Source organism: Gymnoscopelus microlampas (assembly GCF_963454915.1).
Source record: "Gymnoscopelus microlampas genome assembly, chromosome: 5".
Classification (NCBI taxonomy): domain Eukaryota; kingdom Metazoa; phylum Chordata; class Actinopteri; order Myctophiformes; family Myctophidae; genus Gymnoscopelus; species Gymnoscopelus microlampas.
Genome location: NC_139942.1, coordinates 39211980 through 39230600, shown reverse-complemented (window position 1 = coordinate 39230600; position 18621 = coordinate 39211980). Strand labels below are relative to the sequence as shown.

At 43.2% G+C, this 18621-nt stretch overlaps 1 protein-coding gene across 1 annotated transcript in view; it reads right to left on the bottom strand.

Annotated features, from left to right (window-relative positions):
* The window catches only part of LOC311045084 (activated CDC42 kinase 1-like), a 73742-nt gene extending 56559 nt beyond the window's left edge, over positions 1–17183 (bottom strand). Inside the window, exons 1-2 of the mRNA XM_084056892.1 lie at positions 16857–17183; positions 1704–1881 (exon numbers count right to left, since the gene is read on the bottom strand). Of these exons, the coding sequence (XP_083913018.1) occupies positions 1704–1881; positions 16857–16919 (241 nt within the window). The 5' untranslated portion in view covers positions 16920–17183. The remainder of the gene's footprint in view (positions 1–1703; positions 1882–16856) is intronic.
* Between the last annotated feature and the right edge of the window lie 1438 nt (positions 17184–18621).

The window sequence follows — 18621 nt, the reverse complement described above, 5'->3', positions numbered from 1 at the left end:
TGAAATCTGAACGTTTACGTAGATGTATGGGATGAAAATGGAAAAATCCACCACACACAGTTGAAGTGCATCCATGACTGTCATGATTATGACCAGTGGTGTACAAGCTTGAAGATCTGCTATTTTCAAACATTTTAGTACTTTTAATTTTGGTACGTTAAGTACATTTTGATACCAATACTTTTGTACTTTTACTCAAGTCAATTTTGAATTCGGGAATTTTACTTGTAACAGAGTAGCCTACTTCTACATTGCAGTATTGAGTACTTTTTCCACCACTGATTATGACAGTCATGTTTCAGGGCTAGGCGTTCACCATGCGTGGCTCTGACAGCACTCTGGGTTTGGTATATACGTGAGTAGTCTCACGTGGTCAGACCAACGGTCTTATGTCATCACTTCCAGAAACAGAGAACAGGTATGAATCACAAGTCAGCATGTCTGGGTTTAACCAGAGAAAGTTAGGTAAGCCTCTGACTGGGCAGGGCTATAAGGGAAGGCTGTGGTTGGTCCATGGTTGGTCTATGGCAGTGGGTTTTCAACCAGTGGTCCGGGGACCACCAGTGGTCCTTGAGGGGGTTCCAGGGGGTCGCCAGCCAAATTAATAGTTAGGAACCAAATAGACGCTTATATGTGTCTGTAACTCTGAGAGTGTACAAATGGAACCAAATGGACCCGTACCATTTGGTTCCATTTGTACACTCTCAGAGTTAAATGAACACTAATGATGATGATACAGTGTAGATTAAGACCCCCAAGAAATCAAAATGGTTGAGTCCCTGGCATATCTTTTCAAATGGGGGTCCGTGGGCAAATATGTGTCAATTTGGGGGTCCTTGACGCGGAAAAGGTTGAAAACCACTGGTCTAGGGAGGTCCGGGGTCACTTCATATAGTCACTGTCCGGCAGAAACTTCCTCTGAGATGTAGTCGAAGTAAAAGTACTGAAAATTGGAAATACTGCAGTAACAAAGTAAAAAATACCTCAAGTACAGTACTCAAGTACATGTACTTTACACCGCTGGTGAGCAGGCAGAACATGCAGAACAACAGAAGGGTTTAGATAGATGTGTATGAATGGTGACTGGTTGAGCTGATGAATCAGTCAGAGTGAGTGAGTGTGTGGATGGATGCCAGGCTGTAGGCCCGGGCACACGGCCAGGATGTAAAGGAAACGGGCATGGAGGAGGACATGGGGTGGTGGTGGTGCAACAATGCTGAGCGGAAGAAGGGTTTGACTTGTTGTCTGGTGGTGTAAACCAAGCCCCCACCAGAGCCACGGTATAGTGACAGTGAAGCGGCCGTCCGCCTGGTGGTCAAATCTGGGATTTCGATACTTCTGCATTTAAAACGCCACAGCGCATGCTTCTACCGTTTGAAACAGGTTAAAAAAAAACGGTTATTTGATTATTTATGAGCGAGATGTCTCGCTTATGGGAGAGCGCCCTCTGGCATGATCACGCCAGGGGGCGCTCTACCATAAGTGTCACCCAAATTTGGTGCCCAACCAAATTGTTCTGTAAATTCGTAAAAGTAGCAGATATACAAGCTCAAAACGTGGCGTGAAGCGACCCGTTTAGAGCTTGTAGATCTGCTACTTTTGAATTTGAACGTTTGTGTGAGCTTGCAGATTGGTACGCTCATCCACACCCAACGCTCAGTACCCACCCACCCACACACACACACACACAATCTCACACTCACCTGGCCGGCCCATGCCGATCTTCTCCAGGTCTTCGTTCTTGACGTAGTCAAAGTGCGAGAGCCGCGTGACGTTCAGGTCGTCCCGGATCCGCAGGAAGTACTGCTGTAACTGCACCTCCATCAGCAGCTCCAGCAGCCATTCTGTGCCTTCCTCACACTGCATGCTACCGCCCAGTTTCTGCAAAACACACCCGGAAAACAGACACTAAGTCAGGAAGAGCCATTCTGTGCCGGCTTCCTCACACTGACTACAGTACATGCTACTGCCCAGTTTATGCAAAACACACCTAGAAAACAAACCCAGAAAACACAGAAACAAGGTCTACATCAGGAAGAGCCTTCCTCACACTCAGTGGTGGAAAGTAACCAAGAACTACATTTACAGTACTTAAAGTACTTAAGCACTTAAAAGGAGTAGTTCACCAAAAGAAAATCTTATTTTCCATCAATTACACACCCCATGATTTTTTTGAGTTTCACAGGGTGTGTAATTGATAGAAAATAAGTATTTTTTGCGGCGAACTACTCCTTTAAACCCCAGCATCTGTATTGTGGGGAAAGCTTCCACTGAAAATAGCTAGACGATCGACAAGCTTACAACGCATCGCGCTGCGCAACCATATATAGGGTTGAAGTGGTTAAACCCTATATACTGAATAAACTGGTGAGTTGTCTCTGTACTTGGACAGCTTTTTTCTGTCTACACCCCAAATCTCTTTGCCAGAAATAGCAGATCTACAAGCTCACAACGTGGTTGCAACGCGACATGTTTTTGGGGTTAACGTTCCAACCCAGAATAGGCTACTGGGGGTTTAAGTGGTTAAGATGTACACTTATATTTATTGGTCTTATCCTGGACCCAAATCTGTGAGACATTTTTAGAATGTTTACACTGGTGTGTAAACAGTGTAAAAATGGACAAATACGTGGGTATATTTTGGGACCATTTTTACACTCTCGGATTTAAATGAACACTGATTTAATTTGTTGTGCACGACAAAGTGGAAAATAGAAAATTGCCCATGGAGCCTCACGCCAAAATGCACACTTTAATGGCTCCATATAAAAGGTGCTAAGTGATTTAAAAATACTTTCTTCTGACCTCATCTGACTCACACACTGCTGCGTGCAAATAAAAACACTGTTGAATAATAACTGAGGCCAGCGGTGTCCCTCTGTGGCCTTCCATCATGTACCCAGGACAAAAAGTTGATGTCAGTAGTAGTTATTATACACGACTGTTGCCAGATATTGCGAGAAAAATAAGCAACGAGGTCTATGAAAACAAGCCCACGAGAAGCGACTGGGCTACACATGAGCACTTTGAAACATTGGATATTTGATCTACAGTTGTAGATCGGATATTTTGAAAAGAAAATCTTTTTTTGCAACACAAATCTGGTATGGGGGTCTTTTAGATGGGGGGGTCGGTGGACAAAACACTTATTCATTTGGGGGTCCTTGACATGAAAATGTTTGAGATCCACTACATTAGGAAGCAAGGCCAAATAAGCAACTACATTTTAAAAACATTAGATTGCCCCAAAAAACGCAACACCCTGATGGACAAAAAACACATCATGACCGCACGCACGCACGCACGCACACACACACACACACACACACTTTACTTTACTTGAAAAAGTCCACATCAAGAGTACTTTTTCCACCGCTGCGTTTTTTTGACACACAGGCAGTTGCACACACATACTGTAGACGTAAATACAGAGACACACACACACACACACACACACACACACACACACACACACACACACAGTGTAGTCTATAGACAGTCCACACAGGCACGGATGGTCCCAGAAGGAGCCACGTGAGGCGAATCGTTGCACATCTGGCATCCATAAGCCAGAGGTATAAAATACACAGGGGGGGGGGGGGCTCATCCATCCCAGCGCAGTGTACACTAGATACCTCAATAAGACACGGGGCCAGAACATCCATCATCCCACGTCCAAACACCCCCAACGCCTGTTTAACACGCCATCCGTCACTGTCTCCTTATACCAGCCCTGTTCTGTTCTGGTCTGGTCTGGTCTGGTCTGTTCTGTTCTGTTCTGTTCTGTTCTGTTCTGTTCTGTTCTGTTCTGTTCTGTTCTGTTCTGTTCTGTTCTGTTCTGTTCTGTTCTGTTCTGTTCTGCTGAGAAAACCTGCTGAAACCAGCAACCCTCTGTCTGTTCATCCTGTTCCTCAAGACACTATAGGGGCAGTGGTTCTCAAACTTTTTCGTGTCAAGGACCCCCAAATTGATATGTATTTGGCCGCGGAACCCCATCTCGAACCCCCACTTTGAGAACCAACTATCGATTATTTTCTTAGCGATTATTCTATCACTTTTGTGATTTATCAAATTATCAAGTCATTTTTTAAAGATAAATGTTTTAATATGTGTTATATTTTTCATATATATAAACAAATGGATTAGCCACTTAAGCCCTATTTTAAACAACAAAAATCGTGAAAATAGCAGATCTTCAGGCTCAAAAACACCAACACATTCGTTCCATTAACTGTAATCGAGAAGATTTACGTCCTTCCCGGGCATTCGAGCCCAGGTTTCTCCCACACGGGAGAGATGACATTTCTACCAGTGAACTATGAGGGAACGAACGCCCACTCAGGCAAGGGGGATATTTCACTTTGAGCTTCAGGCAATGCCATTTATCAACCAATACCGTTCCTATACCTGAACACAGGGTCTACATTGTCTCAGTGAAAGAGAAGGGAGACCACCTCCAACAACCACTGCAGATGTTTTGTATTAACATACTCGACTACACCATACCCGATTCCACTAAATAAAAGTGTTTTATTCACACACACAAAAAGTTGCGGACTGCAGCTTTAAAACACTTTGGGATATTCTCCTGTAGGAGTCGTGTAAATGTGCATTTACATTCCCCCGTTCAAACACATTCACAAACCGACGGTGGAGGAAATGCACCGACAACCTGCTCGTCGGAAGGGCTGTGGTTCTCAAACGTTTTAATGTCAAGGACCCCCAAAATGACATGTATTTGGCCACGGACCTCCAATTCAAAATATGTTGTTCCAGGGGCACCAAGAAGCAAAGATTGGAGTTACAAATGTTCGCTTTAAAAACATATAAATATTTGCACACATTTTCATGATTTTTCAAAAATATCCACACTATAAAATATGGTTAAAGTTGTTAAAATGATCATGAAGCTTGAGAACCAATACTGTAGGGGTTCTTGCTCAAGGACACTTTGACAGTAAACCCAGGGGGAGACGGGAATCAAACCCTGGGAATGAAGCAGCCACTCCTACCTCCTGAGCCACTGTGAGGGAGTCTTCTGCCAACAAGTTTAGGTAAAGCCTAATTTATACTGTGTTGGCGTCTCTGGTTGCAAATTACTGTCTTTCAAGCATAAAAAAATGATGTGATGCAGTTTCACTTGACAATGACTTGTTTTTGGCAAACTGTCATATGGTCTCTGTCGGGGTGGAAACCTCATGTCCAAAACTGTTACTTTTCAGGATTCAAAATTCAACAACGTCAAAAGTAGCAGATCTACAACAGCTTGTCTTTTGATGCTTTTGTGTGACGCTGTAGTATGATCAAATAGGGCATTAACCCCCCCCCCCCCCCCCCCCCAAAAAAAAAAAACATCACAAAAGGTAAAAATATGGAGATAAGAGGTTTATGCCCGACAGCAACGATTATGACGAAGTATCAATTAGGCTTACGGTTACCAAATGGGACATGCTAGGTCACTGCACTGACCACATGGTCACATGTGAGTCATAAGGACCTGAGGGTTGAGTCTAGTCTAACTCCCGCCCTGCTGTTTCCTGTCTCTCCATGTAATAACATTAACACAAAAAAAAGTTATGGATTGCTGCTTATCCTATAAGACCTGAGGCCAATTCTACAAAATATGCCTTCTTAATCAGCAGTTCTCAAGCCTTTCCGTGCTAAGGACCCCCAAATTGATATGTATATATTTGGCCGCAGACCCTCATCTCAAAATATTTTGTTCCAGGGACCCCCAGAAGCAAAGATTGGAGTTACAAATTTTGGCTTTAAAAGAATATATATAATCAAAGATTTGCACATACCATTTAAAAAAAAAATAGCAGATCTACAATCCCATGGCTATGAGCTTGTATATCTGCTATTTTTGAATAGTTAAAAGTATAAAACAATGTTTATAGCTAAAATCTAAAATGACACAGATGCGTTCTTAAAGAACAAACTAATAATGGTACATGTTAACATTTCCACGATGACCGTGCTCTCTCTCTCTCTCTGTGTCTCTCTCTGTCTCTCTATGTGTCTCTCTATCTCTCTCTGTCTCTCTATGTGTCTCTCTATGTGTCTCTCTGTCTCTCTCTGTGTCTCTCTATGTGTCTCTCTGTCTCTCTCTGTGTCTCTCTATGTGTCTCTCTATCTCTCTATGTGTCTCTCTCTGTCTCTCTCTGTCTCTCTCTGTGTCTCTCTATCTCTCTCTGTGTCTCTCTATCTCTCTCTGTCTCTCTGTGTATCTCTCTATGTCTCTCTCTGTGTCTCTCTATCTCTCTCTGTCTCTCTATGTGTCTCTCTCTGTGTCTCTCTATCTCTCTCTGTCTCTCTGTGTATCTCTCTATGTCTCTCTCTGTGTCTCTCTATCTCTCTATGTCTCTCTCTGTGTCTCTCTATCTCTCTCTGTCTCTCTCTGTGTCTCTCTATCTCTCTCTGTCTCTCTCTGTGTCTCTCAAGGGCCTTGTTGGCTTGTTAGACATCAGCTGCTTTTGATTACTAACCCCACCCCCACAGCGGTTCACATCATAGACGTGTAACCCCATGACATGGACATGGACTTAAAGAGAAACAGGATGAGAAGAAGTATATACCGTTATATGACCGCTCCTCCTTTTGAACCGCTATCAGAACAACAGTGTGACCTTACAACCTGCTGGAGCGTTTAAAAACAAACATGATACGGTGATGTGTCTGATCCAATAGAACGTCTCTGTCGCCGATGGAAACGTGGGAAAAGTTCTTATTCTACTACTCTGCCACCAAACATGTGGAATATGCCCTGACATCCATCCATTAAAAGGATGTGTATCACTGGTCTCTTTCAAAATTGCCCTAAAAAAAGCATCTTATCAGGAGACCACAAAGAGAGGTAAATGTAAATTCCCATCAAAAGGAGACTGTGTCACTCACTGCCTCCGTTCCACTCAAGACCTAGTGTTTTGTATTTACTGTCTCCACCAGGCCGAAAGGCATGGCCGAGACTATGTTTTACACCCCGTCCGTCCGTCCGTCCGTCCGTGGACAGCTAATCTCCGGCACCGTTGCCATGATCGCAGCGAAACTGTGCACACACACTCCCTGGATACCAATTCAGAACCTCTGGCCCACATTTTTTCACATGGGCCTGTTATAGCGCCACCTGGAGGCCGCTTTTTGCAACAAAAATGTTTATGACAGTAGCCTACTCCTACAGATTTTGTCCAAACATCACGCAAATCGGTACACGGTATCTTTTTAGTCATTAACCCATTGAGACCTGGAACGGATCTGTGTCACTTTTTGATTTCAGCTAAAAAGCATTATTTTACACTTTGGCTATTCAAAAATAGCAGATCTACAAGCTCATAGCGCGGCACCGAGTGCCGCGCTATGAGCTTGTATATCTGCTATTTTTGAAAAATCGTGAAAATGTGTGCAAATCTTTTAATATATATTGTTTTAAAGCAAACATTTTTTACTCAAATATTTGCTTTTGGGGGTCCCTGCCTGACAACAACGATATGGTACGTTGAAATGGAGATACAAGGTTTCTGCCCCCCACAGCAACCACATGAAACCCACCTAGAGATTGACAGACAGGAAAGCTTAGGGCCGATGCTGTGTGTGTGTGTGTGTGTGTGTGTGTGTGTGTGTGTGTGTGTGTGTGTGTGTGTGTGTGTGTGTGTGTGTGTGTGTGTGTGTGTGTGTGTGTGTGTGTGTGTGTGTGTGTGTGTGTGTGTGTGTGTGTGTGGGGGGGGGGGGTGTAAAGAGTGACTCTGTTCAGTAGTAATTGGGCCCTGTGTGAGTGAGGAATTTCCTGTAGTGTGTGAGGAGGGGTCAGAGGTGATGAGTAAAGGTCTTGGGGGACACAGCCCTCTCTCTGTGGGTTCAACTTGTTAATGGGTTTGGTTAGGGGCCACTTCCTTCTGCTTAATGCCTCTGAGCTGACCTGACAAGAGACGGAGTGGTGGAAAGTAACTAAGTACATTTACTCAAGTACTGTACTTCAGTACAACTTTGAGGTGTTTATTACTTTTTGCTTGCTTTTTGAGTATTTCCAATTTTCAATACTTTTACTCCACTAAATCTCAGAGGCAAATATTGTACTTTTTACTCCACTACAATTATTTGAAAACTTTAGTTACTAGTTACTTTGTAGATTTGAATTATTATTACAAAAAAAAAGTTAACCTCTTTAAAAAAATAGCTGTTCTACAAGCTCACAGCGCAACGTGCTGTGAGCTTGTAGATCTGATATTATACTTCTTGGTATGACTGTGTCGAGTGGCCAGAATAGCAGATCTCTTGTCGATGGCTATTTTCGGCACAAAAGTATGAATATGTAAAGGGGGGGAGCATCTTTGCCCCGATTCACTTCATGCTAAAACACCCAATCTCTCTCTCTCACACACACACACACACACACACACACACACACACACACACACACACACACACACACACACAATATGCCTACAGTACGCACCCACACGCACAACCTTCTAGCTCATATACTGTACATATGGTCTCTGTCTGGGTGGAAACCACATATGTCCAAAACTGTTACTTTTCAGGATTAAAACATTCAAAACAGCTAAAGTAGCAGATCTACAAGCTCAACACGAGCTTGTAGATCTGCTGCTTTTGATGCTTTTTGTGTGACGCTGTAGTATGATCAAGAAGGGCGTTAATTTACGGGGGAAAAACCCAACAAGTTAGAATAAGGAGATAAGAGGTTTCTGCCCCGACAGCAGTGGTGAAAAAAAGTACTCAAATGTTTTACTTAAGTAAAAGTATCGATACTGCACTGTAGAAGTACTCCGTTACGTGTAAAAGTCCGGAATTCTAAATTTACTTGAGTAAAAGTACAGAAGTACTGGCATCAAAATGTACTTAAAGTACCAAAAGTAAAAGTACTAAAATGTTTGAAAATAGCTGATCTACAAGCTCACAACGCGTCGCGATGCGACGCGTTGTGAGCTTGTAGATCTGCTATTTTCAAATAGCCTGGGTATAAAATAGGGCTAAAGTGGTTAATGTATGTTTCATAACATCACAATTTATATTTGAAAAGTAACTAGTAACTAAAGTTTACAAATAATTGCAGTGGAGTAAAAGTACAATATTTGCCTCTGAGATGTAGTGGAGTAGAAGTAAAAGTATTGGAAATTGGAAATACTCAAGTAAAGTACAAATACCTCAAAATTGTTCTTAAGTACAGTACTTAAGTAAATGCACTTACAGTAGTTACTTTCCACCACTGCGCTGTAGTATGATCAAGTAGGGCTTTAATTTACGGGGGAAAAAATGCAACAAGTTAGAATATGGAGATAGGAGGTTTCTGTCCCGACAGTGAGCATATATCTAGTGATCAGACACCCTGCCTCACACTGGACAACGTTCCACTCCAGTCCTCTGATAAGAGGGCTCCATATACAGGATGGCTGTGGCAGATGTCTATATTCCACCACGGATTCATCACGCAGCAAACATTAACCCATTCAATACCGGGAAAGAGTCATTTTTTAGATTTCTTTGGCTATTAAAAAATAGCAGATCTACAAGCTACGAGCTTGTAGATCTGCTATTTTTTTTTAAACCATGAAAATGTGTACAAATCTTTCAATGTATATATTTTTAAAGCAAACATTTGTAACTCAAATCTTTGCTTCTGGGGATTCTATAAATGTCTTCTAAATCCTAACAGTTTTCTGAAAAACTTTGCTTGCTGTTGCTGTGTCATTGTTGCTCAAAACGTCTTCATGTCAAGGACCCCCAAAATTATATGTAATTGGCCGCCGACCCCCATCTCAAAATATTTTGTTCCAAGTACCCTCAGAAGCCAAGATTTGAGTTACAAATGTTCCCTTTAAACTGGGTCACATTCACTGCCTCTCGTGTCGCAATATGTTCCCAGTGCAACGCTTTGGCTCCAAATCCACCTCTGGGGCCAGCAGGGACATAAAGGCTTTTTACCCCCCAAAACAACAAGCTGATTACTGTGTGGTCAACTGTAAAACAATACAAAACACTGCATTGTGTTGCAACCACTATAATGTTTTGTTTTAGTTTAACCAGTTAAAACTGGAAAAGCATCTGTGTCATTTTAGCTATATATATATATATATATATATATATATATATATATATATATATATATATATATATATATATACATATCTATATATATATAGCAACATATGTTTTTGAGCGGTGTAGGCGCTCCTATAAGTGGGTTTGGGACCGTCGTGAAAATGTGTCTTTCGCTGTACTGTGATTGGCTGACTCTATTCACACCCTTTGCTCAGTACTGTGATTGGCTAGCGAGACGCATGATGAAATTAATAACCTAAAAAAAGCACCATATATATATATATTTTTTTGATATATATATTTTTAATCTTGAAAGTGTTTGATTTTTTTTTTTTTTTTTTCAAATCAAATCTTCTCTTCTGGGGGGGTCCGAGGCACAAAACATTTCCAGATGGTGGGGGGAAGTCTGCGGCCAAATATATATATCAATTAAATTTGGGGGTCCTTGGCACGAAAACGTTTGAGAACTACTGATTTAGAAGGCATTTGTAGAATCGGCCTCAGGTCTTGATGGGTTCAGCAGAAATAGCAGGAACACCAACAGTCTCGTAGGCTATACTGTATCCTAGCTATTAGCATCCCTGGAATTAGCATTAGTCACAGCTGCAGCCATTTAAATTCCAGAGTATTATAAGTTCTGTTGCATCACGCCTAGCGTTGCCTTGAGGAACACAATATCGTCGCTGAACCTCGGCAGAATCTTATCTCCATATTCTAACTGTTTGTATTGTTTTTTTTGGGGTAAATTATCATACTACAGCATCACATGAAAGTAGCAGATCCGCATTAGCTCGAAAAACGGCGCGAAGCGACGCGTGTTGAGCTTGTAGATCTGCTACTTTTGCCATTTTTGAATTTGAATCGTGAAAAGTAACAGTTTTGGACATTATGAGGCGAATTCCACCCGACAGAGACAATATGAAAACACTGCATAACGATGCTGTCAGGCTAGTTTATACTTGATGGTATGACAGTGTCACGTAAAAGTAGTAAAAAGTAGTCGATCGACACAAACTCACAACTGAGTTTGAATTGTTTTTCTTTCGACGGTTTGAAAGTGATTAAGTACTGCTGACAGGCTGTGGAACAGCCTACCAGAGCATGTAGTTGGTTCCATCACAGACAATGGTCTTCAAGCCTTTAAACTTAAAGAGTTCATAGACATCTCCTGACCAGCCCTCACACTGATCGTTGAGCTGCAGTGAAGCGTATGATTGGCCAATGGATACGTTATCTGACTTGGCTATTGTTCACACAATTGCATCCAATGAAAAAAAGTAATTAAAAAAATGTCTCTATGTGGCTTTTTATATAATTAACAAATGAAAAGCATTAACTCGAGTCTGTGACTAAAATACTAACCACACTGATAGATTGGAACACAGGTTCTTTCAGCCATTAAATGGAAAATTAAGGGTTTTGGACGTACACATTTAATATTTTACAGGGCCACTTGATTCAAATCAAATAACCATCAAATGGACAGAAGTTTGCCTAGCTTTAATAACATGCAAAACAAAGACAGGTCTCTGGAATATGTTCATTTGTTGTGATTTTGCCATTTGTTTTTGTAACCGAACATCAAACTAGTTTAACTAACCCGTGTCTCTTTTGTTCTGGCATAAATGTTATTGCACAGACAGGAAAGTCCTTCGTAATAATTGATAGATAGTTGCCATTGGCGAGATAAAACACATTTACATCGAAATGTAATAGATGTACTGTAACATAAACCCTCCAGAAAAACGTGGGCAAAAATCCTTGATTATGCGGGCTAAAACTCTTGATTATGCGGGCTGAAGTCCTTGATTTTGCGATGAAATATGCAGGGTTTTTTGCAATTTTATACGGTGAAATATGCGGAAAGTTGTGAAATATGCGGCAATTTGCGGCAATATGTGAAATATGCGATATGCGAAAAGTTGCGAAAATGCGAAATATGTTAAAAGTTGCGAAATATGTGGAAATATGCGATGCGAATCGCATATCATGCGATGCGATGGGCGTAATATGCGATGCAATGCGCACATTATGCGATGCGGCCTTTTTGAAAAAACGTTACCCCCGCATAATTATGCACCATTTTGCTGATTATGCGGTACATTTTGCGATCGCATAATCGCATTTTTCTGGAGGGTCAAGTAACAGATACATTATACATAATAGATGCTTTCCAATGATGTAATAGATACATTTTCAACAAAACGACTCATCTAATTTTCCAATCCTGCCACCAGAAGAGAAGAGAAGAGAAGAGAAGAGAAGAGAAGAGAAGAGAAGAGAAGAGAAGAGAAGAGAAGAGAAGAGAAGAGAAGAGAAGAGAAGAGAAGAGACGAGAACACAAAGTCAGTCAGCTATATTATAAACTAATTACTAATTTTGCCAGTTCGTTTGACGGTGCAACAATATTATTCAGCATGACACAAAAGGATAGGCAGAACTAATATGGTACAGCATGTCCTATAGGCTCATCAGCCAACCATGCAGTGTATCATCCACACACTTACTCCCACACCACACTCCAACGCTTGCACAACAGCCTGATATACAGTATATAATGCAACTTAAAGGGCCATACATCTAAATTACAGCATGCAGGGTCTGCATGAAGTACGCTTGCCTAGTTCAATAGTATTTAGCAGCGCTATAAATCAGAGTTAACACCATGTAGTAACAGAAGTCCAACAACAAACAAACACAAGAACAAACAAAAAGATCACACCCAGTGTGAAGTGGGCGGTGTGGTCATCACAGTGATGGAAGCTCACTTAAAAAAAATGTTTTTTTTTTTTAAGTACCGGTACATAGTCCTATCACAGTGCTGAATAGAGTCAGCGGGTCAATGGGGTGTACAATGGGTGGCCAATCACAGTGCAGGGTTGGGGGGGTACAATGGGTGGGGGGGTACAATGGGTGGCCAATCACAGTGCAGCATTTGTCAATGTCCCAACCTCACATATAGGGGCGGCTACACCGCCCAAAAACGGGAAAGAAATACAACAATTGTATACTTTTTGAGAGTGTTTTTTTTTAAATTAACACCCTACTTGATCATACTACAGCGTCACACAAAAGCATCAAAAGAAGCAGATCTGCAAGCTCGAAATGCAAAATATGAGGACAATATGAGGTTTCCACCCGATAGAGACGATATACTGTACAGTGATGGACATACACATTTAATATTTTTAATATTTTTTAGACAGATAGATACATGACCACATATATATAAAATATTAAAAGCTATTTTTAGCTTTTCAGTTGTCCCTGACTGTCAACATTACTGACATCAGTGTTACTTTGCTTGATTTCTGTACAATGTTCGTTTCTATATGTGTCTGTTTATGCATGCGTCTTCGTGTCTGTTTCACACATGATTGTTTTTTTTTAATACCAACAGTAATAAGCTACATGGTATATCTATGTGAATGCTGTGCCATATACAGATTTAGTCTCTTTCCTCCCATCACCCTCCATACTTGCCGAATGAATACATACTCCCTGGCTCGTCATATGGGTGTGACTTCTCTGGAAAGTGCCAAAGACGTAAGCTAACATCCTCAGAGCTCTTTCCAAGAGTTGACACATCTGAGGCCTGTGTGTGTGAAGGGGGTCAAAGACCCAGGTTCAAACTCCTACTTCTCCTGTCACAAACACACTGGGCAGGACACACACTTGACCCCACCTCTAAGATCCTTATCCAAACAGTGAAAGATGTTCATTAGCCTGGCATGGTGTTCGGTCCATATCCACTGTCGACCAGCGGTGACAACACTGCCAACAATGTAAAAATGCTAAACCTATTAAGCCCTGCTAACGACTTTAGGCGTTACTGTGGCTGTATACTGTACACCCACAGCTGGACACCCACAGTTACAGTTGTCATCAGGATGAAGGTCTAACAACCGAAACGTTGATTTAATAAAGAGCATACTTTTTAGCATAGTTCCAGACAGTGTGCGCGACCTTTTTCTTTGATTTGATATCATAGATCCCTTTCTGAACATCTGGACCTTGCTGGTTGTCACTGACCTTTGAGGTGTGCATCGGCCTTATTTAAAAAACAAATAATAATAAATAAATCAGTTTTCCACCCCCGTTCTGAATCCCCATAGACGTCTTTAATATCGCGTCAAATAAGAACTGTGTTCCAAAAATAAACAAATGATCCCGGCGGTTTGACTCTTATGGATATGAAGCATCAACTGACGGTGAGAAAAAATATAAGTGACTGACTATCATAAACGATACAGAACCTCCTCCCTGACAATATCGCTGAGACAGTTTGTTTATTTTTGGACCACAATTCTTATATGAGACGATTCTAAGATGAGTAGATGACCCAATGTTATTCTCCATAGAGAAATTACTTTACGAACCAGGGGATGAACGAGTGATGTCAGGACTTCTGTACTCTATAGCAGATCTACAAGCTCACAGTGCAAACTTTATCTAATTTCTCTTTTGGGTCTTGAGCTAAAAAGTTGGGTAAACACTGCTTTAAAGCATCTCTCTGCAGTTTGACAGAGCTCCTCCGCTCAGCAGGAGGAGGTGGGAGGAGGAGGAAGAGGAGGAGGAAGGAGGGATGGGGTGAGCAGAGCTGACGTCAACGGTGACGTCACGTTGTGGAGCGATCTTCTCTAATGGACTGCAGAGATGTGCGGAAGGAAGGGGAGGAAGGAAGCAGAATGCCATGATGTCCCATCCATAGGTGTGACATGTAACAAGGCACAGGCACATTCCACCTCTAGGAACCAGGAGGCCTGGCGTGGCGTCAGGGTTATGAATGGAGCTCACAGTGCGAGGAGCAGGGAATTCCTTTCACCGAGGCCCTGTCAACTCTAGAGCAGTGACTCTCAAACTTGTTGTTCATTTCAAGGCCAACAGACCCCCCATAACTCTGAGAGTGTACAGATGGAACAAACATAAGAAAGATTGCAAAGAGGCTACAAGCTCACAACGCTTGTAGAGCTGCTATTTTCACAATATTTATCTGTGGGACCGGGTCAAAATTAATTGTCCCCAGTTCAAATATGATTCTTTTGGGGGGGGGGTCACGGCCTTAAAAGGTTGACACCTCTGCACTGTCATCTTTACTGACGTTCAAACATCATTCGTGTACCGATACCACTTTTTCCTGCCAGATTCTGTGAGAGAAACAAGCAACCAGGTCTAGGAAAACCAGCCCAAAAGAAGCGACTTATGGGCCACATGAGCACTTTAACATATACATCAGCTATTTTCAAATAAAATCTTGCGGGGAAATTATAATAAGCAGATCTGGCAACCCTGTTCCCGATACCAATTCTGATACCCATAACTTGCGTATCGGTCGATGTCCGATACGTACCGATACAATACCAGTGTGTAATCAAAAAATATATTTATGGCAGTGGTTTTAAGCGGGGTCAAGGGACCCTCAGTGTTCCTTGAGGGAGTTCCAAATGGACCCTTACAGGCTCTGTAACTCTGAGAGTGTACAAATGGAACCGAATGGACCCGTACACTATCAGAGTTATGGTGGTCCTTGAAATTAAATACTTTGAGAACCACAGATCTAGGAATACATTCCATTAATAAAGTGAAGCTACAAGTTAATAAACTAACTTGTAGCTTGCTGCACAACATCAACTGACAACATTCCAAAAAATATGACAGAAAATGAACTATCATCATGTGATAAATGGCGTGGTATCGGAATGGCATAGACTGGCATACTCGCCGATACCAGCAGTTTAGGGCCGTATCGGCAGCTTTTACGATACTAGGTATCGGAACACCTCTAATTGCAATGACCTCTCTCCACCGGGAGAGAGAGGTCGTAGCTTTAAGAAGAGGAGAGACATATGCAGCAAACGCAGCTCTTTTAAACACAGGTTCTCACTGGAACCAAACCCTCAACGTTGTGTGAACACACCAACCGACCGAGAGAGAGGAACAACGTCAGAGAGAGAGAGAGAGAGAGAGAGAGAGCGACAGAGCAAAAGACAAGAGAGAGCGAGAAAGTGAGAGAGAGAGAGCAGAATGAGGGATGGAGGAATTTAGATGGAGGGGAAGCAACATGAGGTCTCTGGAGAGGAATGCCTCTGGACTGAACTCATTCTCCACACACACACACACACACACACACACACACACACACACACACACACACACACACACACACACACACACACACACACACACACACACAGTCCTAACCAGAGTCATGTCCTGGTCAGCTCTGCCCTGCTACAACATCCTGCTGCAATAACAACAACCTTCCCTTAGTGGGGACTGGACTGCTGCAGACCAGCTGGACACTAACACACACACACACACACACACACACACACACACACACACACACACACACACACACACACACACACACACACACACACACACACACACACACACACACACACACACACACACACACACACACACACACACACACACACACACACACACACACACGTGCGCGCACACACGCGTGCGCACACGCACACACACACACACACACACACACACACACACACACACACACACACACACACAGTGTAGCGTCACATAAAAAGGAAAAGAAAACCTGCCTTTATTAGAAAAGACAGATTTCCAACTGGCCCCAAGTAGACAGGACAGATGGATCAGTGGTCGACAAGCTGCCAACCACATTACCTTGAAAAAAACATACACAATCTCAACCGTTAAGTCTTTACTGTACATACAGTAGATAACATCACACCAGTGCTGTCACTGAGGACCAGGTGAAAGCAGACAGACAGACAGACAGACAGACAGACAGACAGACTTACTCTGTAAACATGAAAGTGTGCCAGGAAGGGGAAGGATTTTTTGAGCTTGTCAAAGCGCCGCATCCTGAATTCCTTAAGTCTGGGTGAGCGTAAGTGCAAAAACGTGTGTGTCTCTCTGGGTGCACTCTACCGTGTGTGTGTGTGTGTGTGTGTGTGTGTGTGTGTGTGTGTGTGTGTGTGTGTGTGTGTGTGTGTGTGTGTGTGTGTGTCTAAATGCTTGGAGTTGGCTGGCTCTCCTTTCATCTACAGTCAGAGCAGCAGTATTCCCAGTTGGACGACACCAGCGGCAGAGGGAATGCCCAGAACAGAACGCACTCCTTCACGGATCCAGACCCACAACAATCCCCAGCCGGAGAGGAGAAGAGGGAGAGAGAAGCCTCCTGCTACGGTCCCGGACGCACATCCACCGCGTTCCATCGCGGAGGGGCAATGATCCTCCCGCAAAGCCCCTCTCTCGCTTAGCTCCAGCGACACTCAAGTAGAAGAACACAACAACGGGCATTCATGTGGCACTAAAAACGTAACAAGAGAATGAGAGTGGAAGGGAGAGAGACTCTCATAAAAAGAAATGGCACAACATGTGGTGTGTTGAGAGCTCTCAGTCAGGAGGGAGAGAGCGTTCCCCTGGCCATTATGTGAGGCTGGCCTGATGGGAGGCAGGCTGAGCCCTGTGCTGAGCTGTACTGATCTGTGCTGTGCTGTGCTGTGCTGTGCTGTACTGTCCAGTCCAGTGCTGTGCTCTGCTGTCTAGGGCTGTGCTGTGCTGTGCTGTGCTGTGCTGTGCTCTAGTGCTCTGCCTTCCTCCTCCCATGCAGCCAAAGTTGGAGCGGAGCTCAGTTCAGGACCAAAGCCTCCCAGCAATGTGACCTCCATGCAGATTGCAGAACACTGAGCCAAGCAGACACAGTTGCAGAACTTCACACAAACAAGCCCCTCCTCTTTATTCCTCTGCCTCGCTCTCCCTCTCTCTCTCTCACACACACACTTATACATTCTGTTCCTAACACATGCACTCTCTCTCTCCTTCATATACTCTCCCTCTCTCTCCCTCTATATTTCTCTCCCACGCCCCCCCTCCCTCCCCCTCCTCTCTCTCTCTCTCTCTTGCTCTCTCTCTCCCTCGCTCTAGCGTGTCCACAGCTCCTGTCGGTTCCCCTTTCCATGCCTCCGTCGAGCATGGGGCTAAAAATAGGAGCGACTTGGTTTTCGCCCCGATTCACTCGCCCGGCGGCCAAGCAGACAGCGAGAGAATGCATGAATAGCTGAGAGAGAGATGACTCAATGTGTGTGTGTGTGTGTGTGTGATTATTTAAGGAGGAAAATGCATGCTTAATACAACCAGCTTACATGCGTTTATGTTTAGCGTGCGTGCATACATGCGTGCGTGCGTGCGTGCGTGCGTGCGTGCGTGTAGGCACTGCATCTGTGCACGCCACAGAAATGCCTTCCCCAGTGGTTGACGGAGTGCACCGTCTCTGTATCAATTGTTCTCCTTTCCTCCTTTCTTTTGGTCCTTCTCATTCCTCCTCTCTTCCCTTTCCCTTCCCTGCCTATTTTCTCTGCCGGGTTCACTTCTTTTTCCTTTTCACCACCCCCCCTCCCTCCCATCTCCTCCCTCCATTCCTCCCCCATGCTCACTTCCCCTCCTAACCCCTATTTCAAATATAGTGAAAATAGCCAACGCTTGAGCTTGTAGATTCTGACAATTTCCAAAAAAATGTACGTAATTTGTACTTTTTAATACTCAAGTATAGTAGTATGTGGG